The 26868-nt window shown below is 37.8% G+C and overlaps 1 protein-coding gene, 1 long non-coding RNA gene and 1 pseudogene across 3 annotated transcripts; 2 read left to right on the top strand and 1 right to left on the bottom strand.

Annotated features, from left to right (window-relative positions):
- The first annotated feature begins 554 nt into the window (after positions 1 to 554).
- LOC131938431 (protein arginine N-methyltransferase 1-like) lies at positions 555 to 1819 on the top strand (annotated as a pseudogene).
- A 12009-nt stretch (positions 1820 to 13828) lies between these two features.
- On the top strand, positions 13829 to 19692 carry LOC131938445 (dentin sialophosphoprotein-like). The gene is made up of 2 exons (XM_059296479.1): positions 13829 to 14638; positions 16497 to 19692. The coding sequence occupies exons 1-2, from the start codon at positions 13985 to 13987 to the stop codon at positions 19086 to 19088; spliced, it is 3246 nt and encodes a 1081-aa protein (XP_059152462.1). The 5' UTR covers positions 13829 to 13984; the 3' UTR covers positions 19089 to 19692.
- A 1501-nt stretch (positions 19693 to 21193) lies between these two features.
- On the bottom strand, positions 21194 to 25627 carry LOC131938427 (uncharacterized). Of its 2 annotated transcripts, none has more exons than XR_009386300.1 (5): positions 25576 to 25627; positions 23556 to 23653; positions 23322 to 23411; positions 21918 to 22002; positions 21194 to 21464 (listed from the first exon to the last, which is right to left on the bottom strand). It is a non-coding gene; the product is annotated as an uncharacterized LOC131938427 (long non-coding RNA). The 2 variants fall into 2 exon arrangements; XR_009386299.1 differs by lacking the exon at positions 25576 to 25627 and adding an exon at positions 25535 to 25563.
- Between the last annotated feature and the right edge of the window lie 1241 nt (positions 25628 to 26868).

Below are 26868 nucleotides of genomic sequence, written 5' to 3'. Positions count from 1 at the left end.
TATTATTCTTAAAACAAGGAAGGTATAAGGCTATTTTTTATATTATTAGTACATGAATAAATGGGCTTTATTTTTATAGTTTCACCACTGGCACCTTGATGGTCGTTTTGTAAATAACAAACAGATCTACTACAGTAGTGATGTTATACAGTAGCTAACACTCGCTATTGCGTAAAAAAATGTACACGTGAGCTGTAAAGATAGACAAACATTCAAGCCAATTCCATGACTTATTTCCCTTTTTTTAAATAGTCAAATAGGGGGACTCATAAGCTCCTTTTAATAGATAGGCCTACGTACTAAACAAATTAAAAAAGCAATTACTTCTCTTAATTTTTTTTTAAGTTCTTACCAAAAAATAACATTGTATAAAAAGGAAATGTATTTAAAATTAATAATATAAATTTAAAAAAAAAACATAAAAATAAACAACAAGAGACATCATTACTTATACAAAGCTTTCATGTTTTATATTCTTTTGACCGACTAGAGGTTAATAGGTACAACGACAGAGATAAAATTAAACAGATTCTCAAAACAGACTAAAGATAAAGATGGCTGACCAAATGGAGTCTGTACCTACTAGCATTAGTCGTGATATCACCACAAATGCTCAGGCAGAATCAAATTCAACTGCTGAGTCAAACAGCAATGGACACCTAGCTCCTGATGAGGCGCCATCAAAGGACTACCACTTTGATTCTTATGCACATTTTGGTATTCATGAGGAGATGTTGAAGGATGAAGTTCGAACCCTGACGTACAGGAATTCCATGTATTACAACAACATTTGTTTAAAGACAAGGTTGTTTTGGATGTTGGTTATGGAACTGGTATTTTGTGCATGTTTGCTGCCAAAGCAGGAGTACGTCGAGTTGTTGGGATTAAGTGTTCAAGCATTATTGATTAAGCTGAAAAGATTGTGGCTGCTAACTGATTGGACAAAGTTATTACCCTTGTGCGCGGCAAGGTTGAGGAAGTTTGTTTGCCACTAGATATTGATAAGGTTGACATTATTATATCTGAGTGGATGGGCTACTGTCTTTTTTATGAATCAATGTTAGACACAGTTATCTTTGCCAGAGATAAATGGCTCAAGCCAGATGGTCTCATTTTCCCTGACAGGGCCCCTTTATTTATGACTGCCATTGAAGACAGACAGTACAAGGTTGAGAAAATTAACTAGTGGGATAGTGTTTATGGCTTTGATATGAGCTGTATACGTGATGTTGCCATAAGGGAACCACTTGTTGATGTTGTTGACCCGAAACAAGTTGTTACTAATTCCTTTTTGGTTAAGGAAGTTGATATATACACAGCAAAGGAAGGTGATGTTGCATTTACTGCCCCTTTCCGTTTGACCTGCAGACGTAATGACTATCTCCATGCATTGGTTACATTCTTCAATATGAGTTCACAAAATGTCGCAAGCGCCCTGGATTTTCCACATGTAAATATATTTTTTATCGTTTTTTTTCCTTCATATCCTTACTTTATGTTTATCTGCTTGAATATAATGTGTTTTTGTCAATAGCTCCTGATGCACTTTACACACACTGGAAACAGTCTTCTATCTTGGTGATAATGACCTGACAATCAAGAAAGGAGAGGAAGTGGATGGAGTCCAGACCATGACACCAAATAAACAGAACAATAGAGATCTGGATTTCACAGTGAGCATTGACTTCCATGGAGAGCTGTCAGAAGCATCTTGTTCACTCAATTATAGGATGAGATAAAGATTGTCTTACCCTACCATTGTTCAGGAGAATGGTCTATTTTTTTTCTCTAAATATAATGCTTGCTGAGTGTATTTGGTTTACTATTACTACCAGTAGTTAACTTTCTGAGTTATGCAATTTTTAAATGTAGTAGTAACTAATATGTGGTCATTTCAGTTTATTAGTGTATTACATTAGAATTGAGTTCACAAAGCTTAGTAACAAATGGTGTCCGGTCAAAAAAAACCTGGACAAAAAGCCCCTGGACATAAACCCCCGACATAAACCCCCTGGACAAAAAAAACCCGCAACATAAACCCCCTGGACTAAAACCCCCCGTGATATAAACCCCCCGGATAATAACCCCCGGATAATAACAAATAATGTTGTAGGTTAATCTCCATGAAAATGCTTAACCTCTGAATGGTGTTTCATTTAAGTTAAGGCAGCTTTTTATTTTCTTTTATATTCTTGTGAACTGTTGTGTAACCTATCTTCTGGACATGGTCTTTTTAAACTGAGTTGTAAATTGTTGCCAGTTTTATAAACCTACAAATGGGTAATCAATATTGAGTTTCTGGCAAGATCAATTACATCTCTGCAATACCTTAAATAAAAGAGACTACAGACTGTGAATGTGTTAATGGAGCTAAACAAGATTTGATGGGGTTGGTCCCTAGTTGGATATCTCTAGCTTGTTAATTGTTAGGACTCTGTAAGATTCAGAGGCGTAGCGAGGAGGGGGGGGTGGGGGCGGACCGCACCGGGTGACACCATTTAGGGGGGGGGGGGGGTGACACCAAGGCAAAAAATAGCAAAATATATAGAGAAAAACTTGAGGGGGGTGCAAATCGAAAATTTGAAAGTTTGTCCCCGGGAAGAATCGCTACGCCTCTGGGGGATGACACCATTAAGTGCCGCACCGGGTGACACCCGACCTCGCTACGCCACTGTTAAGATTGTATAGTATATTTTTTAACTAGTTACCTAACTCATGGCTGCACATCTATATTTTTTTTGCTGGGTGTTTACAGTGAATGCAAGCTTTGGTCTTTGTTTCTGCCATATGATCAAGGTGTCAGTTCCACATTTAGCATAAGACAATCATTGCATTGTGTTTACATTTTTTTAAGTATACTTAGATAATTTGAGAGCTATGTGTGCTGGAATAATTTACTTACAAGCATAAGCTTGGACTAGTCAATATTTTCTAGCACCGCACTATCATCAAAAAGTATTTTAGATCTGACAATTTTATCACTAGGTGTTGCAAACCAAATTTACATAAATTTAAAGCTGACTGACTGTTCTATTTTATAATGTGCTCCATGCTAATGGTTTCATGTTGATTTTTATTAAGCTTAATTTGATGCTGTTGTTTATGCATCCTTACATGTCTTGTAAAGAGAAAAAAAATGTTCATTATCATGTTTTGTTGCATAAGCATCATCATTAAACATCTGTATTCATTTGTAAGATGAAGAAAAAAAAACAGACTAAAGCATTCACACTCATGACATGTTGTAATTTGTTTTAATTGAAAAAAAAAAACGTTTTTTTTTTCAAAACCCGATCAGGCCAGAAATGAGTATCCTATGTTCGTATTCTTCGTATAACAACCAATATGAAGCAGCTATAACCCCGCTGTAAGTTCATGTCATCTAACTGTCCTCAACCAATATGAAGCAGCTATGACCCCTCTGTGACCAAAAGTTCATTGAACCCTGCATACTAAACCACGGATGATTTGAGAACGGGCGACAATCAACATTCAATCACTTTTAAGTGTATTAGAAAAAAGATCCGGTACCCGTTAATCGCTGGGTCAATAAACGTGAAAGCTAACTGGCAAATAGTTGATTGTACTTCAATAATTTAAGCTGCTGTATGTGAAGCGGTATGGATCTCTGGCGTGAAACCAAATCGCTCAGTCAACAAACACTTTTAACTGAACATTTACGTTCGTTTGGTTTAGTGATCATTTTTTTAAAAATATTTTGTTTATTATTTTTATTAATATAAAGAACTACACGTAGAATGAAAATTACGATTATCCGTATGTTCATTAGGTTCTTCTATAACTTTTAAAGTAATGTTTAGTGGAAGAGGATAAACACACTTCCAAGGAAATTAATTAGTTTTAAATAAATTTAACAAACGATATTATAGTTACACGGAATTGTGATATATATACATATATATATATATATATATATATATATATATATATATATATATATATATATATATATATATATATATATACAATTATATGTATGTATAACCCATATGGCTACATATCTACACAATTGCAACAAAAATCCAGGTGGAGAAAAATATTCATCCAACTGTTTTGAAATTATTATTTTGTTGAATAACTTGAGAACAAGCCAAAGTAAAACAATTTAATCGACTACGCTTAGCAAAAAAAAAAAAAAAAAAAACCGAATGCACATAGATGTCTACATACACAACGTTATGTGTTAATGAATATTATTTCCATTATTGTCTGTCCGTGAATGTATATGGATGTGTCCTTGATTTGTTCTGTCTATGTAATAGACTATGTTATGTTGTTCCTCTCATTTATTTGATTTGATGGCAACAGCCGTTATCCAAAATGCAATATTCATCATAAACTTAAGTAATATTGCTTTGGACACGGTTCAGTGATCTCATAATAAACGTAGTAGCCTTACCGTATCTCTGGATCTGGTTTTCCTGTCTATATCGATTCTATGTGTTTTACGGTTGTTTGTAGGGTCAAGTAACTCTTAACCTACTAGTAGTTAAATGGTGTATCAACACGATTTAACCAGAAGATATTTAATGGCTATTTAGCAAATTTTAACAGAAGGGAATTTAAGCGTGTTTTAACCCAAAAGCCGCGTAACGAGTTTTAATTAGAAGTAATTAATTGGAATTTAAATACGCTGCTGGGTTAAACATAGAGATTGTTAATGACAAAGTTACAATCCTAAACAATCAGTTCTACGATACACGTGTTAACTAATTTAGTGTTTTGATTCTAGATTAAACAGGTGGTATTGTGCGATGTGGCCAGTGGCCTAACAGGTGGTGTTGTATGAAGGTGTGGCCTAACAGGTGGTGTTGTATGAAGGTGTGGCCTAACAGGTGGTGTTGTATGAAGGTGTGGCCTAACAGGTGGTGTTGTATGAAGGTGTGGCCAAACAAGTGGTGTTGTATGAAGGTGTGGCCTAACGGGTGGTGTTGTATGGAGATATGACCAGTGGCCTAACAGGTGGTGTTGTATGAAGGTGTGGTCTATCAGGTGGTGTTGTATTTAGGTGTGGCCAGTGGTCTATCAGGTGGTGTTGTATTTAGGTGTGGCCAGTGGTCTATCAGGTGGAGTTGTATGGAGATATGACCAGTGGCCTTAACAGGTGGTGTTGTATGTAGGTGTGGTCAGTGGTCTATCAGGTGGTGTTGTAGGTAGGTGTGGTCAGTGGTCTATCAGGTGGTGTTGTATGTAGGTGTGGTCAGTGGTCTATCAGGTGGTGTTGTATAAAGGTGTGGCCAGTGGTCTATCAGGTGGTGTTGTATAAAGGTGTGGCCAGTGGTCTATCAGGTGGTGTTGTATGAAGGTGTGGCCTAACAGCTCGTGTTGTATGAAGGTGTGGCCTAACAGCTCGTGTTGTATGAAGGTGTGACCAGTAAAACTTAGTTGTGTTAGATGAAACTCCGTCCAACATTACAATGAATAACGAACAAGAAGATGAAAAATATATGGACATTTGTAGCAGATGAATATTATTACACTTTCAGGGATGAAACGTAAATGAAATTCATACATAAAAATTAATCAGCTATCGCGAATGTATTAACATAACCAGTATGGTAAATGGCAATCGACAAGTAAAATTAAATCTCACCAGTACCATCTGCTTAGCTTGTGCGATATTACAGGGTCATGTCATGACCTATATGTCAGGTCATGACATGACCTCAGTGTTGAAGAGTCACCAGTCAGTAACACTTGATGGCACTTTTTAAAAAAAACAGATGTTATATTTTGTTAAATTTAACTGTAGAACGACCTACTTGTGAAGGATTATTTTAGATAATCCTGAACATTACGCTAATCCTGAGCATTAACCTGATCTTGAATCCAAAAATATGTGTCGTTTAACCCATGAGTTTTTACACCAACTTAAAATAAGATAAGCATTTGTGTAGTCAAGTCTTATAATGAACGATAATACAATCCATGATAGATAATCTGTTTATGTGTCAGGTCGTTCATATTACAAAGTCTTTATCATGCCAATATAATTGCTCCTCTCGTGCGAGGCATGAAAAGATTTCTAGAGAAGATCTATTTTTGAAGCACATAAAACCCGACAATATCCTTAACCCGTTTGATTTATCTATGTGGTACGAGAAGGAAGATCTGTGCTAATTTGAGAGTTTGTTCACAGACAATTGGAATATCGCGTGGGTTCGTGTCGAGGCTGACCTCGTGTGTAGGTCATTGAAAGAATCAATTTCCGCTGGTGAAGTAATGATCCCTGTAGTCCACAGATGGTGCATCATGATTGGGCAGACGTCGGGCTAATCTTCTGACTAAAATAGAACTTGATTTAAAATATTTAAAAGACCAAGGTTAACGAAAGAGTTGTTTTTTATCATTATCATACACTTTAGTTTTTTTTTTTTTATGAACATTTTTAATCACGTGTTATATGGTGTTATTTTTTATATTCTTTTTATATCATGAATTTTTTAAATAAAGTTTTTTTTCTATCAAGTAATATTTGTATCATTTACTTTTTTTCTACAACGAATTTTTTGTATTATGTATTATTTTGTATTATATAACTTTTTTTCAAACCTTCTGGAAATATTTACACACCTCAGAAATTAGCAAAGTATTCAAAGATAATTAATGTCAGAAGTTAAAAAATGGCCAAAACTCATTTTAATCGTCTAGTTAACCCAGGAGTAAAACCCATGTTATGTACATAATAGTTTCAAAGAAAATTCCATACTGTGTACATACGATTATAGTAAGGGAATTCCATGTTTTGAACATTTGGGTTTAGTAAAGGAATTCCATGTTGTGTGCAAATGGGTTTGTAAGGGAATTCCTTGTTGTGTACATGTGTTTTTAAGAGAATTCCATGTTGTGTATATTTGGGTTTGTAAGGGAATTCCTTGTTGTGTACATTTGGGTTTAGTGAAAAAACTTCATGTTGTGTACAAACGATTTTGAGGACGGCTGTGTCGTAGAAATGTTATATTAAAATGAATATGATTTTGTGTTAAATGGTTGTAGTGTCATATAGTATGTGCACGATATAAAAAAAAGCTCATATTTCTTGTTTTTTTATGGTTAATGTTTTTCTCTTCTGTAAAAACCTAAGACCCAACCTATTTCCTTAACTTTTGATTTGTTATGTTTAATTTGTTTTCTAGTTAACCACGGCCATGTTGTGTTCTAAAAATGGCCATAACTCCTGCCCAAACGTCTGAATAAAGAAACCATCAACTTGTCTGAGACTTACACACTACAAGCAGGCAGACAGCCATCATTAGCGCAGGTCATCGTGTACCCAGACAGACGCCGTTTCCTGGCAACAGCGTGGCAATGATGTCATCAATGATGGACGTGGCGAGCCGGATATGCAAGGGGATGATCAAAGGGAGAGAACCTTTTAACTCAGCGAACCAGCAAACCACATTTACTTAATTACCGTTCTTGAAGTATATGACATGAAATGAGTTTATCTTCTGCCAGACCTAGTAGGGATAATTTTTGTTTCGAGGTGCTGACTGAATCGACCAAAAAGGTTTGGATAATTTGCTTCTCAGTTCTCTGCAATAAAAAATGAGGTGAATTTTGTAGATAATTCTCAGGTCATTGTGACCATAAAATAGTAGAACTGCATTATACGCACATGTGGTACGGAAGTCTAAAGCATTGTGTGTGTGGTGTGTGGCGTGTGGAATGTGTGTGTAATATGTTGCATATGGTGGTGGTGGTACAGTAGTTTGTATATCGAGGTACTATTTAATGGTGTGGGGTGTTAGTGTGTGAAATTTTTGTGTGAGATTTGAGTGGCATCGTGTGAGATGTGTGTGAGCCTGTGAGATTTGTGTGAAATAGTGTGAGATTTGCGATAGTTGTATACTTTTTTTTGCGAAGACATGCATAAGCCTGTGTGGTCAAAAAATGTCAGATCAGAAGCCATTCCCCTGTATTTTTAAAAATGTAATCCAAATATCTCATCTATTACAAAATGTGTTCTGCTAAATCAACACCAGTCCTTAGTCATGCCTTAACTGCTTAATTAAATAAATTATTAATGTGGTCAAGTTTAGCCTCACCAGGTCCTGGCCGGATCAATACAACTATTAAATCCAACAATGCTCTCTTTGAAAGACTATCGTACAATGAAACGTGGGTTCTACTACCAGATACACTTGTCTTCCCTGCACTTAGTCAGATTTATCGTCGACAAACCTTGAGATTTTCACCTCCTTGTAAGGGTGACTTACAGCCGACAACTGAAGACCTTAGAAGGACGACCTTAGAATAATGACCTTAGACCCACGACCTTAGAATGATGACCTTAGACCCACGACCTTTGAATGATGACCTCTGACCCACGACCTTTGAATGATGACCTCTGACCCACGACTGAAGACCGAATAAACATGTGAAAGTACAAATGTTAGTCGCCGATTGAAGTACACAATACGTACACTATACTTCACCTGAGAAAAGAGAAACATGTCTGGGTTGTGAATTTAGACCAAAATAAAAATTCGTTCTAAAAATAGCCAAACTGAATTCTGTTTATTTGTACTAGATACAGATCCTAACACAAACACTTTATTATATAGAGCATTTTCCACTATAAGAATACGATCAATGAAAAGTGAATAATTGATTGAAGCCATGATTTTAATTTATTTCTTAATTAAGAAAACACTAATAAGGCGTGGATGGGGCTGGGCGCTTAAAAACGACGTCACGCTTCGTTTGACAGATAGTATTAGTTACCTCACAAGTTAAAGACAGTTACAAGTACTATGGACGTTTCGACCCAAGGTCTTCGTCAGCACACAACAGTGTGATTACACATTAGACACGGTGTCCACGCGTCCTTCTCACGCGTCTTTTCTTTTGGATATCGTGGTTAGCAGACAAGACGTGTTTTCACTGTCGAGCTAAGTCAAAAAATGTGTTATTGTTTGTCTTTATTTGTCTAATCTGTAATCACACTGTTGTGTGCTGACGAAGACCTTGGGTAGAAACGTCCATAGTACTTGTAACTGTCTTTAACTTGTGAGGTAACTAATACTATCTGTTTTATTACTAATTACATTAACCTCACTGCAGCTACCATTTGTTTTTTATCTTTTCGCTTCGTTTGACTCGTTTTAATTCACTCTTTATATCAAATATTGTCACAAGAATCTACTCCCCCCCCCACCTCCACCCCACCCATCCAACACCTCAATCACCACTAAAGTGACGGAGCAATGTTCCAATCTTACAAACTATTCAACTCTTCTCCAAGACTAACAATTTTGTCAGCATTGGTTATTTTTAAGAAATACAAAAGATATCTCTATTCATTTCCTTTCACAGGGTGGCGCATATCCTTCTCTCTTCTACCCCCCTCACCCCCACCCCTAAGCCTATTTGCGCAGAGTTATTTCAGACGGTCAATTAGTAGCTTTTATTTAGCTCTATCAACTAATCAAGGGGAGAGAATGAGATATTCATAAACATGTATTTAGTGGTAGCAGTCATGCCCTTGTAATACAACCAAGGTAGACCACTCGTACAGATGAAAGTGGGCCAGATTAAATAATGGAGTCACTTCAGCAACTTCATACTGCGCGCTTATCCAACATGGCTGCCTACATGATTGTCTGGCGACGCCCACCTAAGGAGACGCCCACTTTTACGCGTCGAGGATAAACTTTTCGGTAAGACAGAATTTTATTTTTAAACTATCTTTAAACGGTTCATTCTTTTCTTATTGACTCTCATCAAACTTGTAATCAATACAGTTTCAGTGCATTTGTGTTGGCAATACTCTGCTGTCTTATTGAAGTATTAGAATGCGATCTGGGGGTGAAAGGGTGGTATGCAGCGACTGAAACTAAAACAAAGCAGCCATTCATTGTGTAATCTTTCAAACATATTATTTCAAGTGATTATAATAGCTTACGGAAATAAGCCTGCTAAGCCCCCTACCTTAGCCTAACATAAAATAATTGCCCGCAAACTGTTTGATAATTATGTAGGTTTACTTTATGTAATGTAGTTTAATTATATTTTATGTTGTTGTTTTTCGTCGTAGTTATTACTTATTTCGAAATTTCTTCATATAAATAAAGGGTATTATAATAGATCAATAGGACATCATGTCTAAGTCATGGGTCAGTAGGACATCTAAGTCAAGGGACAGTAGGATATCTAAGTTAAGGGGCAGTAGGACATCTAAGTCAAGGAACAGTAGGACATCTAAGTCAAGGGACAGTAGGACATCAAAGTCATTGGTCAGTAGGACATCAAAGTCATTGGTCAGTAGGACATCAAAGTCATTGGTCAGTAGGACATAATGTCTAAGTCATGGGGCAGTAGGACATCATGTCTAAGTCATTGGTCAGTAGGACATCATGTCTAAGTCATTGGTCAGTAGGACATAATGTCTAAGTCATGGAGCAGTAGGACATCATGTCTAAGTCATGGGTCAGTAGGACATCCAAGTCATGGGTCAGTAGGACGTCTAAGTCATGGGTCAGTAGGACATAATGTCTAAGTCATGGGTCAGTAGGACATAATGTCTAAGTCATTGGTCAGTAGGAAATCAAAGTCATTGGTCAGTAGGACATCAAAGTCATTGGTCAGTAGGACATCATGTCTAAGTCATGGGGCAGTAGGACATCATGTCTAAGTCATTGGTCAGTAGGACATCATGTCTAAGTCATGGGGCAGTAGGACATCATGTCTAAGTCATGGGTCAGTAGGACATAATGTCTAAGTCATTGGTCAGTAGGACATAATGTCTAAGTCATGGGGCAGTAGGACATCATGTCTAAGTCATGGGGCAGTAGGACATCCAAGTCATGGGTCAGTAGGACGTCTAAGTCATGGGTCAGTAGGACATCATGTCTAAGTCATGGGTCAGAAGGACATCATGTCTGCCATGGGGCAGTACGACGTCTAAGTCATGGGTCAGTAGGACGTCTAAGTCATGGGTCAGTAGGACGTCTAAGTCATGGGTCAGTAGGACATAATGTCTAAGTCATGGGTCAGTAGGACATCATGTCTGCCATGGGGCAGTAGGACGTCTAAGTCATAGGTCAGTAGGTCACCCAGCAGTCATCACATCACTACATCAATTTGACGGCTTGTCAAAATGTCTGCCACACAACCCTTGAAGTAATTTTTTTCCTCTTGAACTAATCTACTTCACCTGCCTCACGCCAATTTATACTTTGTAGTCACACGTCGATGCGGAGAGGTGAAGAATACTCACACATGTGTTTACTACCCTAGCTCATTCAGTTTGGCGGTAGATTTAAAACTCAACTGACGTTGTTGTTAACAAATTTAGAACCTTAAACGTTCTAAAATTCAGACTGTAATACATGAGCTATTCATATGACAGTTCATTGAACTGATTCGGTTAAGACTTGCACATGATAAATTTGACAGATTTTTAACAGGATAAGCAAATTAGAAACATCTAAAACATACTGGTTATCTCATCATTAAATAGAATTAGTCTCTTACTTAGCCCGTCAGGTAACCTCTCGTGACCTTTCACACCAAATCTATTTTTACACTTGATTACAACGTAACCCTACACATACATTCAAATAAGACATCAGTTGAAGGGGGATGGTAATTAAAAGCTCATTAAGTATACAATAAAGCCGAACGATGACGAATCACAGTTTGAACGATTTATGAAGTACCATGTTAAATTTCTTTTTTTTTTTTACCTAACTTAGAAATCATAAAATTGCACTAGTAGAAAAGATGCAACGTTGATTTGGGGTTAAGCTCTCCATACAGCTGGAGTGGCGGGGAGGGGGGGGGGGGGGCTTAGCCTAGTTACGATGTGCTATGTGGAGTGTGGTGGTCGAGGAAAAAGCAAACGAGGTTAACCCAAAAGTCTCGGGTTCGGGGTCCCAGGATCGAATCTGTGGGAATCCCCAGATTTCATCTTATGGGTACCTGTCTCGTATGTCGAAGTCATTGAAACTGATGAGCTTTACTTCATCTACTCGATGTGTTTTGGGCACGAACAGGAAAAGATGATGATGATAAATGCAGCTTTTTTTAAAATTATGAAAAACATTGTACTCGATTGTCTTGAAGGTGGTGACATTTCCTGACATCATTTAAGAAGGGGGAGGGGGTAGCTTTTTGTGACGACATGTAACAATAGTGTGGGGAGGGGGTAACAATCGGCAACAAAATACGTAGACGGCCACAGTACAAATTTCTTGTCTACACAAATGGTTTAGTGTTTAGCGTTTGTGTGTGTTTTTGTAAAGTTGTGTAAAGATGTGTGTTGTTTTTTAGTATCTGTATAAAGTTGTGTACAAATTGATTTTGTTTGAATATGTCTGTATAAAATTGCGTAAAGATTGATGTTGTTTGAATGTGTCTGAATAAAGTTGTGTAAACATTGATGTTGTTTGTGTGCGTGTGGAAAGTTACGTTTTATTTATTTTTTTACCTACTACGATTTGATGATTGACAAATAGCATGTAAACGCCCATTCATATTTTAGAGATAAATGTACTAAATTGTTTTAAATCTTTAGCAATTAGCCAACAAAAGTCTGTTGTAATATTTTTAATTGATTTTTTTTCTTAAAAATCTGTTTTGACAAATCATCACCTACCACTATTCCAACTATTTCACTATTTACCCAAGCTAATCTACGTTACTTTAAAGATAATATGTTATCTATTGAAACTGTACTGATTATTAGCTAATTAAAATACTAAATATATTATTTACAGTCTTTTAGTTGTATCTGTATTCTTGTATTTAACTAATACTGCCATTAAATGGAGGTTAATTAATTTACTAAATGTCAGGACCGATCCGATGCTTGATCTATCTACGTAATCAATATACAATATGCTTTCTCATAGATTTGTGTCATTAGAGCTAAGCAGTATCTAATCTCTGTTATGTGTCGTCGATACATTAGTTCCAAAGCCCAATTATTTTTTTTATCAATGTGTTCACACAAATGTGTTTCTTCTTTTCAGATATATTTACCATCTGGATCTGCGTGTGAACGTTGAGGTGATAAACGGATAAACTTCAATGTGGATAGTTGACACGAAATTTGGTTTACTTGATAGTTCTGCGACTCAGACTCGATCATGTGATTTATGTCAGCGAATGTGTAATTGTGTAATGAACGCTTGACTTAATTGACCACAAGTGATTTGTCTATGTCCACCACTTGTGGGTACGCCACACGACTGGGTTGTTTGTAGGGAGAGCCAAGATGCCACCACCACATCTCTATCTTGGCGTGTGGCTGTGTGTGTGTGTGGTACCGCTGGTTCTGTGTGAGAGAACTGCGTGTTTCAGTACTTTACACGACTCAGTTGGGACTTTTCAAGTGACGGCAGAAACATTCAAACACAACTATTGTGTATGGCACGTTAGCGCGGAACACGCCGTGTCTATAAGTATACTTTTAAGGCGGATTGATACATTGACGTCAGGCAGGCTGGGACTACTTTCTGTTGCAATTTACGACAATGCCGATCAATTTTTAACTTCATCCAGAAAAACAGAAAATGTGAAGCAGCCGTTGGTTTTGTGGCGGAAAGAACAAGACGAAATCATTCGAACGTTTCATAGCGCGGAGCTGTGGTTGGTTGTTCGTCGTGACGTCACATCTACACTAACCAATCAAAGCGGGATACGTTTTGATTATGTCGTCAACAGCAAGAATTCCTCTCCTTCATGTGTCAGTTCAAATGTAGAAATACCACAGGTTAATGTGGCTGTACCACATTCACCAGTGACGGTACCACACCACGCTGTATACACTGGGACCAGCGCTACGTTGGGCGCTACAGTCGAGCTGGCGTGTCCAGACGGTTACGTCATCACCAGAGGTCCAGGTAAAGCAAGGTGTTCCGTCTCCAACGGTCATCTACAGTGGGTCTCAGACGGTTCCGTGTGTGAGTCGATCTGCCTGCACCCACCCAGAATCCCTCACGCTAAACTCAACCACATGACCCAGAAAATAACTGAAGCAGGTACTTTGTATAAAACTCGTACCCAGAAACCCGGTTTAGTTAAAAACAACGAAACAATTATCTATTCATCAGCGCAATACATCTGTGAGAAACCATATACTCAATCAGGGGAAATAACTCTTCATTGCCAACCAGATTATAAAGCTCAACCAACCTGGTCCAGTACGAATCATACATGTACTATCCCTGACTGCTCAAGGAAATATATCTTAACACAACAGAGTGGTGCTCTCGTTCATCCGTCCCACCAACACCAAACAGCAACAAGCGGTCACGTGACGTGCGCCTGGGAGATCCAAGCCCGGGGAGACTCACGCATCACCCTCCACATCCGGTACCTCGATCTACCCGACTACAGCAACACAAACCTCGCCGTGTTCGACACCGGCAGGCCCAGACCCAGCAGGCTGTTCGCTGCCCGGGGAGGGGTGGAGCAGGTCACGGTGACCAGCGATACGAGGCGGGTCAGTGTGGTGTACCGGGGGGGCCGGGACCTCGAGGGACATCGGGGGTTTTACATCGAGTACACGACGTCACACGGCAGACGGGCACGTGATGTCAACGATGTAGATACGGATGATGACGTCGTTTCCGCTGAGACGCCGATAGATACGACTATTGAACTTCAGGTAAAGTCATTAAAACATGGGGGTAGGGATACTGTTTAGGGTGACACCAACCATGCAGTTGACACCAACCATGGAGGTGACACCAACCATGGATGTGACACCAACCATGGAGGTGACAATTAAACAAAACATTGCCCGCTGTAATGCGAACATGTGTTTTGTCCAGGAAACCTAAACCACTTCTATCATACAACATTATTTATGTCCAATTCAATCACATGTTTGGTGGCATTATTGGGATGAGGTGGCACTAAATTCAGGACATCTTAAAGTCGTATGGGGTGACACGAAAACTTAAGTCATCCGGGTAGTATAGGTTTATTAAGATAATAAATGCTGGGAAAACCTTTTGCGTTAACTATAACCCAATTATTTTCACCTGTGCTTATTTTATCAACCGATCACAAACTACGAACTTATTTTATCAACCGATCACAAACTACGAACTTATTTTATCAACCGATCACAAACTACGAACTTATTTTATCAACCGATCACAAACAACGAACATATTTTATTAACCATTCACAAACTTTCTCCCTCAAACCCCACTCCCCCCTCGGATTTTTCTTTCTCTTATACATTCATTACTCCTCCTTGGTAATAACTACATCTAGCTACATTTAAATTTTTAAATAAATTATCATGTTTTCTTACTATTACACCACGCTAATACCTGTAATTACGATATTACATCTAACAAGTTTTACATCAAGAATTCAGGTTGACGTATTGATGTGTCGTCTATGGTGTGTGCTGACTGTGTGTACTTATCGATTACATGAAAATCACCGTGCCATCCCAGCATACCTCTACCTGTGTTAGAGACGTGTGTTAGACGTTCGTTAGAGATGTGTTTATTATGATAAAAAAATACTTGAGTGATTATGGGCGGTGTGTGGGCGATCGGGTACGGCTCAGTCCGATGTTATCAATGTAGTGTCTGTATCGGGTAATCTTTGGACACAGTTCACGTTTTTTAAACTTGATCTTACCTTTCAAATACAATAAAGATGTATTTAATCAGCCGGGATAGTTCACTTTTTTAAACTTGATAAAAGATTTTAAAAGTAAATTGATATTTAAACACCCACGATAATTAAAAGAAATTTTAACATGATCTGATCTACAAATAGTCGATATAATTACAATTTTAAATGTGATCTACCCTTTTATACCTATAACTGGGATAAGTGGTTCAAATTTTTTTAACTCACTTCAACCATTGAAATGAAAAGAAAAAAAACCTTTGGTGTTTATTTTTTCACATGAAAGGTTTTTCTTTCCGGGAAAAAAATTCGAGTTTTTTTTTTTTTTTTTTTTGATTTTTTTAGCAATTGCTCGAAGTTCTTTTGGGACTTTGAGCATCTTATTAAAAGAAAATAGGGCACATAACTCCCACCCCAACCTTATATAAGATTTTTATGGACCCCCGCACTGTGGCATGTATATAGGACCCCCCCCCCCCCACCATAGCATCAACTACAACATACTATGGCGCTACAAAAACTATCTGATCTTTTTAAATACGTTATAGGAATTGTATAATTTCAGTGATAATTGCTCACTACATTTTCATTAGAAACAAAAAAAATGGTAAAAGCTTATATATTTATAATTGAAACATGCTTCAAAATCAGAATTTATATTAAAAATCAGATTCATATAACAAAGCTCTGTGCCACAAACAGCCACCCCTGCCACTTTGTGTGTTATATGTTTATGATCCCTTATCATAGTGTTATATGTTTATGATCCCTTATCATAGTGTTATAGTTATAGCTACACCAGTCAAAACCTTGTACTTGTTTGGGAGACAATGAATTGAATTATCCATACTTTTTTTTCCAATCTCCAGGATCAGCAGACGACATTACAAGAGGACACGGTGACCTCACCAACAGACGGCGATAGGTCAACTGACCAGGGGTCAAGTGTGGGGGATGGTACAGACGTCTCCGGCCCGGCGGTGGGTGAAACGTTGCCGGATGTCGTCACGGATAACTTTCCAAGTGACGTCACGGACGGCACATTGTATAGTGACGTCACAGATAGCCCAGTACAGAGCACAGCGTTGACACAATCAAGTGACGTCACCACCTCCCCGTCCCCCGCACTATTTGTCTCGTCCGGTTCAAACGGCGGAGCAGACGACTCGAACGACGGTTGGAAAATTGCAGTCGGTGTGGTCATCCCTCTTCTTGTCCTCCTCATAGGTGGAGTGGGCGGGTACATCCTGTACAGGCGGAAGTACCCAGTGCGCATGATCATAGGGCGCGACTTCGCCAAGTTCAGTAACCCGGAGTATCAGACACAGAAACGACCAATCAGCCTCGTGCGCGATGACGCGGACGATTATTTCGCCACGCGGAGCCTGGGTCCTGATGAGCTGAACCCCGTCAACAGACACATCGACTACGACAACCCGGCGTTTGTCCGGGACGAAAACGACGCGGTCAACGAGGAAGAAGAAGAAGAGAGGAAATTTCGTAAAGAAAAACCGTGGTTGTTTAAAAACAGCACAGAGGATGTTGGAAGAAACGACTCGAGGGGTTTTGACTCAACCGACCAATCAACAGACTCGGTTAATTCAACTGACCAATCAGACAAAGTATCGAAATCCGGAAGTAATGCCTCATTGGACGAGGAGATTGATAAACTTTTAAGCCAGCAGCAACCGACGCCAATACCAAGAACAAGGAGAAAGCTTCAGCGTGAAAACGCTACTGTAACAATATCCGATTCATCAGATGAAGACAAGGCAGAAGACGAAGAATCGAAATCCAACATTTCCACGAACGACAACGACGGCAAATCAACACCTGACGAGTCTGAAAACAAAGACGAATCCGGCGGGGAAAGTGAGTACGTTAAAATAGCCAAGACAATATTTGAGCAGCCGACATACGAGGAGGTGAGCGAGATCGTCAGGTCCCGCGCGAGATCCATGAGCCTCGAGCGAGCCCCCGTCGAGTCCCGTGCACGGAGCTTCAGCTTCGACCCGTGGAAATCAGCCCGGAAGACCAGCCTCCGTGACGGCACGGTGTGGGTGGAGCACCTGAAAGCCGTGGCCAACAGAGCTGTTATTGTAGAAGGGACGGGCTCGGGTGAGTTTCTGGTGGACGAGAGCTTGTTGGACGGCCTGCCGTTGGAGGAGCGAGACAGGTGTCTTTCTATGAGTTCGGTCAACAGCAACCCCCACCTGGTCACCGACCTGGACGAGAGCTTGGGCAGCAGTGAGGAGCCGCAAAATTTGGAGGTTGTTGAGAGTTTAGTGAAACAAGAAGAACCACACAACTCCGGAGAACCGCACAACTCCGTGATAAGTGAAAGTAAAGATGACAAAGAAGAGGCTTCGGAAATTGTTGATGATAAAGAACTAGATACATCGAGTGAAGACGAAAATCAACCGGTGTCTAGATCGTCCTCGTTGAGTTCTGCTGAGTCAAAGAGTAGCATTGACACGGTGGTCCATGCTGTGGACTCAAAACCTGACAATGCTGGAGACCAACTTCCACAAGACAATGTCAACACCGAGTCCGTCATAGAAGCTGACAGCTACCCCACAGAAAACATGGATAATCTGACGCTGTCCACATCAAATGAAATAACTCCTGAAAACAGCGATAATCAGCGTAGCGAGTTATCTGATGTTGTGCAAATAGACATTCAGAAACACGGTGCAGATGTTGTAGAGAGTGTCACTAGTATACACGACAAAACCTATGATGCAATTAATGTTGAAGAATTAGAACCAAGCACGTTAAAAATAAACACTGTTGAAAAAGAACCAGATAAAAATGTCGAAATAAAGACCACATCTATAGATGAAGAGTTTGAAGAATTGGGCGACCAGCAATCTTCAGACACAGATAGCACATCAAGCCACTCCTCGACTAAGTCTGCAAACGATCGACCCAACTTGCTGAACTTGCACCAATTTTCATCCAAAGAAAGCGACAATGTGTTTATGTCACCGCCTCCTGAAACACCAACCGCGGAATTCTGGAACCTTCCCTCGCTGCCGGAAACACCAGCAGCCGAGCAGATAACATCCGGGCAGTTCAGTGAGGCGGACGTCGAACATTCAGACGATAGCGACACGTCTGAAGAAGATGTAAGCGTGGGAGCTGATGGAGTACAGGCACCGAAGTTAATAAAAAAGATCAGTTACTCCGATAGTTCCAGCGATACCTCCGATGTTTCTTCACAAGAGCCGCGAGATTTATCCAAGGTTACCAGAAAAATTTTGTTACCCTCCGCCAGTTCTGCGAGTGGTGGCGACGAAACGGTGGAATACTCAGTGGATGATATTTCTATGTACCTAGATTTAGGTTCTGACAACGTCCATGACAACATCACAGGCGCTCATCTGTCTCTAGAAACAGAGACACAACACAACGTTATACTCAAGGCGGATCTAGGCGAACAGGACGAGATCGACGTTTAAACCAACAAAAGACATGAACAATGTGTATACCTTTGTTGTTTGCCAATCAGCATTTACTGTTCGTGTTTTTATCAAACACATTTTTATATTGACAACAAAAAAAAAGTGTTGAAAACTCTACAGCAGTATCGTAGGTCTAGTATTGGCGTAGCTAGGATGGGGACACCAACAGAGCTAGCTTCTCCAGGAGTGTTTGATGAATAACTTTGTGACCAGAACAATTTGTTATTGTTTACCACAGCTCGATATTGGTAGTTTTGCCTCAAAAATTGAATTATAAAATTTAAATCAACGCTTCTTAAATGGGGCCATAAAAATGTATATAAAGCTAATACTCTTTATGCTGTTTTACATAAATTATTACTCATCTTTTATATTATTGAAGTCTTTTTATTGATAATATATTGTGCAATAGCTTACAATTTATAAATGCTTAATTATTAATGTTCATTATTTTCAAGACATAAAAGTATTATGTAAAAATGTTTTTTAAATAACCTAAGTGCCATACACGTTTGATTTCTCTTCATTTCATAAAACTGAATAAAAATTAATTTTAAGATGAAAACAAAATATGTTACTGCTTAGTAAACAAAAGCGCAGTTTTTTTTGGGGGTAAAACATAGACTACAGATGTTCATTGTATTTTTAACCAAAATCACGTAAAATATTACTTATGAAACCCAATTTATGTTTTCATAAATCTTCTTAGTGCTTGGGTGTAAAACACTAGAGGGGGGGGGGGGGTTGCTCTAAATTAACTGCGTGTGTTTACTGTAAACTTCTAATTATATAAATTATACTTAGCTGTGCGCCAAAAATTTGTTGTTTTCTGGTATATAGGTCTATGTTTCATAAGATGTTAATGAAATATTTGTAAATCAAAATTGAATAAAATTTTGTATTTATTATATTTATCTTGAACTAAACTGTATTTTGTATAGGGAAATATATTGCTGCAATGTAAATGTACACATACAGCATAGGTTTTATTTTTAGTCTAGCTTTGTTGTTGTTCATTGTGTGTTTATTTAGGGTTCTACCTTACGTAGTGTTTAATGCTTGACTATGATTACGAAAGCACTATGTTTAGTTTTGTTCTGTCCATAGTTGGTACATTCCCCGTGGCAGAGCAGGGGTATGCAGCTAGTATAAGATATAACGTGCCAGCTGTTTTTTTTATAGGATTGTCATTGGTTTGAATGTTCTAATTATACTAAACTATTTTAATTTGCATTATCTGCATTTATTCGATAGTGTATGACGGGCCAAGTATCAAAATATTTTCTGTTATCTTGTTCGCAGATGTCTGGATAAACCATGTTATCACGTTTGAAATGTAAATAAACTTTGAGACTTTTTCCAAATCGTTTCCCTTTTCTCTAGTCTTTAAAATAGAAATTGCAGACGATTCAAAACAGAATTACAAGACAAGCTTTTCTATATTGATCTTTGTGAAGTAAACTGCACTTTATGTTCGTCTTTAATTTGCTATTTTGCATTTTTTTTCAGTACTTTAAATTTTTTTGGTTTAAAAATAGAGTTGCATGGCTAAAAACTATTGCGCGCCTAGTGAACATTAAAACGCGCGTATAATAGTGCAGAATAGTTGGATAACACTGCCTACTAATTTGGACTCAATTTAAATTAACTCATAAAAAATTAATTATGCGTCCAATTAAGTAAAATTTTACTTAATTGGACGCATAATTAACCATCAGATTAACCAACGCACTTTAACTATTACAGAAAATTCGGCAAGAATGGTAAAAAAACAAATACGTGTTGATCTATAAGATACAGAAAAGCTCTGTACAAACTTAACTAAACATAGTATTATACCTTTAACCTCAATAAATCTCAGCCCTTAGCAGGCATATATATATATATATATATATATATATATATATATATATATATATATATATATATATATATATATATATATATATATATATATATATATATATATATATATATATATATATATGCCTATATTTGGGTAGCGGAGCGCCAAATTGAAAGTTCGCCCCCGGCGCCGGAACGGGTAGCCACGCCTATACTCGGTACTCCCCTTACATTAACACAACGAAAACATGCATGAAAATTAAGAGCTAAAATTTAATATTAAACACACTTTATTGACTAACAAGACAGGGTGGATTTTTTATCAAATAAAAAAAGAGAAATGAAGAGCTTTGTAGAATGAATATGTTTAGATGGTAGTTGCTATGTCTTAAAGATGATCTTTTGATGTAGTAAACTTTATTCTTCATCTTTTTGCATCCAAATTGTATCATATTTAAAAATGAAAAAAAAATGTTTAAAACAATGCTGGGATTGTTGTCATGTGCCCACATCTATGATAAAGACAACCTGAGAATAAAATTAATAAATGAATTTTTACATCTACTTCATTTTTAATTGTAATGTTTGAAGGTATATAATCCAACACAAGTATTACGTTATGCATCATATTTGCCATTGACTTCGATTTCAGCCTGCTTTGCTTTCTGAATTTCCTTCCATAGCTTGTGTCCACTCAAGAACAAAACTAAAGGCCATAGTTGCTTAATTTTGGGATTTTTTAAATCTTCTATATGAGTTGCTGTCCGCTGCTTTCGTGCGTAATCTACCCAGGGGCTCGAACTCGGGACTTTTCAGCAACCATTGATTTACCGACCCGATCCCTTTCTTTACAACTACTTATCTGCTATTTCACTGCACATATTTTTATTTTTATAGATTAGTTTACCCATTAGATGTCAGAAAATTAAGTTACATGTAAGCTAAATACAATTGTTCAATATGAGATATGTAAAAGCTGACCTCATTTTTTCCCTTACTGGAATCTTGGGTTGTTAGGGTTGAGTTGGTTGCTGTGGTTGGCAAGGTCGGCCTGTGTGCCGGTTCCCTAGTTGAGTAAAGTGGACGTACTTGATTGTACATGGTTTAACATGTTTGATTGTAAATAAATTGGAAAAAAATTATATAATTAGCATGGATTGATAAATGCAATGTGATGGGTGAAATACGGATATTTTAAATACTGCCTTTTATTTAATTTATACACTTAACGTACTGTTTACTAATTATTATTTTTAATCAATAACAGTTTAGAAGCCGCTCCTAAATGTCCTCTATATTTACTTCTATCTTTGCATTTGCGGACAAGCTTGGGGTATTACAGTCGTTAGCTAAATAGAATCAGGCGTCCGCCGGCGCCCAGGCAGGGTGCTATTTGGCGCCCTGGGCTATCCTGTGAGCGCTATGGTGCGATATGTTGTGAATAAAAAGGGTTACTATAGTCGTACACTAAATCAAATCTAGGGCGTCTTATGGTACCCCGAGGGTGCTATTTGGCGACCCGGGCCTTCCCATGAGCGCTATGGCGTCTATGTTCATTTTACACAGTGCGATATACTATGGATAAGAAGGTTTACTATAGTCCTTAACTAAATCGAAACCGGGCATCCTCCGGCGCCCCGACAGGGTGCTGTTTGGCACCCCGGGCCTTCACGTGAGCGCTATGGTGCCTACGTTCGGTTTAGACTATGGATAAAATGGGGTATTATAGTCGTTTTCTAAGTTGCATTAGGTAATTCCGCCCGCGCCCCGGGCAGGTTGCGAGTTGGCGCCAATAACTATACTGTGAGCACTAGGCGTTTATGTTCGCATTTAAATTTGTGTTTATGTTCTGCATTATTGTTTGCGTTTAGGTTTGCGTTTGTATTTGCGTTTGTATATGTGTTGGTGTTTTGCGTTTTTGTTTGAGTTTGTGTTTACATTTGTGTTTTTGTTGTGTTTATGTTTATGTTTGCATTTGTATTTGCTTTTTTGTTTGTGTTTGCTTTTGTAATTGCGTTAGTTTTTACATTTTGTTTGTGTTTACAATAGTGTTTGTGTTTCCTTTGGTGTTTGCGTTTGTGTTTGCATTTGCTTTTGCATTTGTTTTTATGTTTAAGTTAGTGTTTTATTTTGCGTTTGTTTTTGTGTCTTGATTTTGGTTGGTTGACGCTATACGATAAGTTTAAAGTTTTCGTAGGGTTTGGTGTCTTTATTTGTCAAACGTCTATGTTGGGTATATGCTGCTTAATAAACATTATCTTTTACAGAATAGTTTTTCACAGACGCCAGTGCGGAGCTTGGCCGGAACGGATAGTTGTAAATAAATTTGGGAAAGAAATTAACAAAATCATGCCTACGCCATTGAATCGTATTATTATTACTTACCCCATATCCAGGTTGGCGACCTTGATATGCAGAAGAATTAGGGTTGAGTTGGTTGCTGTGGTTGGCAAGGTCGGCCTGTGTGCCAGTTCCCTAGTTGAGTAAAGTGGACATACTTGATTGTACATGGTTTAATACACATAAGAATAATGTGGACAGGTTTGATTGCACATACATTTGGGAAAAAAACTGAACAAAACCCTATCTACGCTACTGTTCCTTATTATTATTACTTACACCATATCCGGGTTGGTGACCTTGAAATGCACTAGACGTAGGGTTGAGTTGGTTGCTGTGATTATTTTGATTAGCCCGGCCGGACATGTTGGATTGTTCTAGAAAGAACATAATTTATAACCATGACGTCTGTTCATCTTTTATTTAAGCGGTTAAAAAAGAGATTGGCAAATTTTGCCGTTAATTATAAGAGATCTCGACAATCTCTACATTACCTTACTTAGGTCTGTAAAAAGATTGGGCAGTGTCTACTTGACCTTACTAAAGTATGTAAAAAGATTGGGCAATGTCTACTTGACCTTACAAAAGTATGTAAAAAGATTGGGCAGTGTCTACTTGACCTTACTAAAGTATGTAAAAAGATTGGGCAATGTCTACTTGACCTTACAAAAGTATGTAAAAAGATTGGGCAGTGTCTACTTGACCTTACTAAAGTATGTAAAAAGATTGGGCAGTGTCTACTTGACCTTACAAAAGTATGTAAAAAGATTGGGCAGTGTCTACTTGACCTTACAAAAGTATGTAAAAAGATTGGGCAATGTCTACTTGACCTTACAAAAGTATGTAAAAAGATTGGGCAGTGCCTACTTGACCTTACAAAAGTATGTAAAAAGATTGGGCAGTGTCTACTTGACCTTACAAAAGTATGTAAAAAGATTGGGCAGTGTCTACTTGACCTTACAAAAGTATGTAAAAAGATTGGGCAATGTCTACTTGACCTTACAAAAGTATGTAAAAAGATTGGGCAGTGTCTACTTGACCTTACAAAAGTATGTAAAAAGATTGGGCAGTGTCTACTTGACCTTACAAAAGTATGTAAAAAGATTGGGCAATGTCTAATTGACCTTACAAAAGTATGTAAAAAGATTGGGCAGTGTCTATTTGACCTTACAAAAGTATGTAAAAAGATTGGGCAATGTCTACTTGACCTTACAAAAGTATGTAAAAAGATTGGGCAGTGTCTACTTGACCTTACAAAAGTATGTAAAAAGATTGGGCAGTGTCTACTTGACCTTACAAAAGTATGTAAAAAGATTGGGCAATGTCTACTTGACCTTACAAAAGTATGTAAAATGATTGGGCAGTGTCTACTTGACCTTACAAAAGTATGTAAAAAGATTGGGCAGTGTCTACTTGACCTTACAAAAGTATGTAAAATGATTGGGCAATGTCTACTTGACCTTACAAAAGTATGTAAAAAGATTGGGCAGTGTCTACTTGACCTTACAAAAGTATGTAAAAAGATTGGGCAGTGTCTACTTGACCTTACAAAAGTATGTAAAAAGATTGGGCAGTGTCTACTTGACCTTACAAAAGTATGTAAAAAGATTGGGCAATGTCTACTTGACCTTACAAAAGTATGTAAAAAGATTGGGCAGTGTCTACTTGACCTTACAAAAGTATGTAAAAAGATTGGGCAGTGTCTACTTGACCTTACAAAAGTATGTAAAAAGATTGGGCAGTGTCTACTTGACCTTACTAAAGTATGTAAAAAGATTGGGCAGTGTCTACTTGACCTTACAAAAGTATGTAAAAAGATTGGGCAGTGTCTACTTGACCTTACAAAAGTATGTAAAAAGATTGGGCAATGTCTACTTGACCTTACAAAAGTATGTAAAAAGATTGGGCAGTGTCTACTTGACCTTACAAAAGTATGTAAAAAGATTGGGCAATGTCTACTTGACCTTACAAAAGTATGTAAAAAGATTGGGCAGTGTCTACTTGACCTTACAAAAGTATGTAAAAAGATTGGGCAGTGTCTACTTGACCTTACAAAAGTATGTAAAAAGATTGGGCAGTGTCTACTTGACCTTACAAAAGTATGTAAAAAGATTGGGCAGTGTCTACTTGACCTTACAAAAGTATGTAAAAAGATTGGGCAGTGTCTACTTGACCTTACAAAAGTATGTAAAAAGTCTAGAAGTCTCAAATTTACCTTGCTTAGGTATCTTTAAAAGTCTGGACAATGTCTACATTACCTTACTTAAGTCTGTAAAAAGTCTAGAAGTCTTTACTTTACCTGACTCAAGTCTGTAAAAGTCTGGAAGTCTCCACGTAACTGGCGGTTCTACAAGAGAAGTGAATGGGAAAAAACTGGCTTTATAGGGCATAAATTTGTCGCGTTACGTGGAACTTTGTGGAGTGGTTCTCAAAATGCAGCCCAATGTCGCCATTATAATAATTTGTAATAATATTGTTTCTTAATGAACATAAACTATTTTCTGTGTTGATGAATAAATTGCGAAAGTTGTTAAAAAAAACAAATAATTTGTGTTAAGTGTCAATGTCTTTCTGTCTGTTTGTAAATGGGTAAATGAAATGTTTAAACACAAATTTGATACATTTCTAATGCAGAGATGTTTCAAAGATAAAGCAAGAATATGACTATATAATTGTCAGTATTATTAAATATTAAATTAATTGGTGATTTAATTGAACCTGTTTTTGTTGATTGACAACTAGTGACAATTGTGTCCACGTCTGGACAGTTTCATTTAACATATGACATTTTAAATTATTTAGCATTATTGATGATTCTTCTTCTTCTTCTACGTTCTTAAATTTTTGTGTTGAAAGGTATCGAGATTTATCTGCCAGTGGTTTTGAACTCGAGACTTTTTTTTTCGAATTTATCGACCACGCCTTCAACACAATTAAGGATACGTGTCAACTGGTTATGCGCCAACCTTTGTCCAACCAAGAACAAGCTACAAGGCAGCAGTTGTTTGAATTTGGAGTTGTCCTTCCTAGAAGAGTGGCTGTCCCCAGCTAACGAGCCTCATCTGCCCGAGGGTTCGAGCTCGAAACTTTTTGGTTTAGCAACCTTAAGCTTTACCGACTCGACCACGCCGACCCCACTGATGATTAAATCTGGACACTTTTTGAAACATTTAGTTTTGTTATTTTAGGGATCGTCCATAAATTACGTCTCAAAACGTCAGACCCGCGCTAAAATTATGTCACACTTCAGCTTTTTCCCCTACAAAAAAGCATTTGTTATTTGGTTGTTTTTTTTTTTTAACGGATTTATTTCTACAATTCAAACTGAGCTGGTTCAACATTAGGTATATAGATCAATGTTTATTACAATTTGAGAAAAAGGGTTTTTTAAAAATGCAAAAACCACAACAATTCAAAATTACTTTTTAAACCCAAAATTGTAGCTTCCACCTGGTCACATGTTGTCTGAAAAAGAATGTATTTGATAACAGTGGCGTAGCCAGGATCGTCTTAAGGGGGGGGGTCCAATTTTTACCCGGGGACAAACTTTCGATTTGCACCCCCCCCCCCCATCAAACTTTCGATTTGCCCC

This window comes from Physella acuta, unplaced genomic scaffold, assembly GCF_028476545.2.
Source record: "Physella acuta isolate Inbredline_101_S28 unplaced genomic scaffold, ASM2847654v3 ptg000243l, whole genome shotgun sequence".
NCBI lineage: Eukaryota > Metazoa > Mollusca > Gastropoda > Physidae > Physella > Physella acuta.
This window is presented reverse-complemented; position numbering and strand designations above follow the sequence as displayed.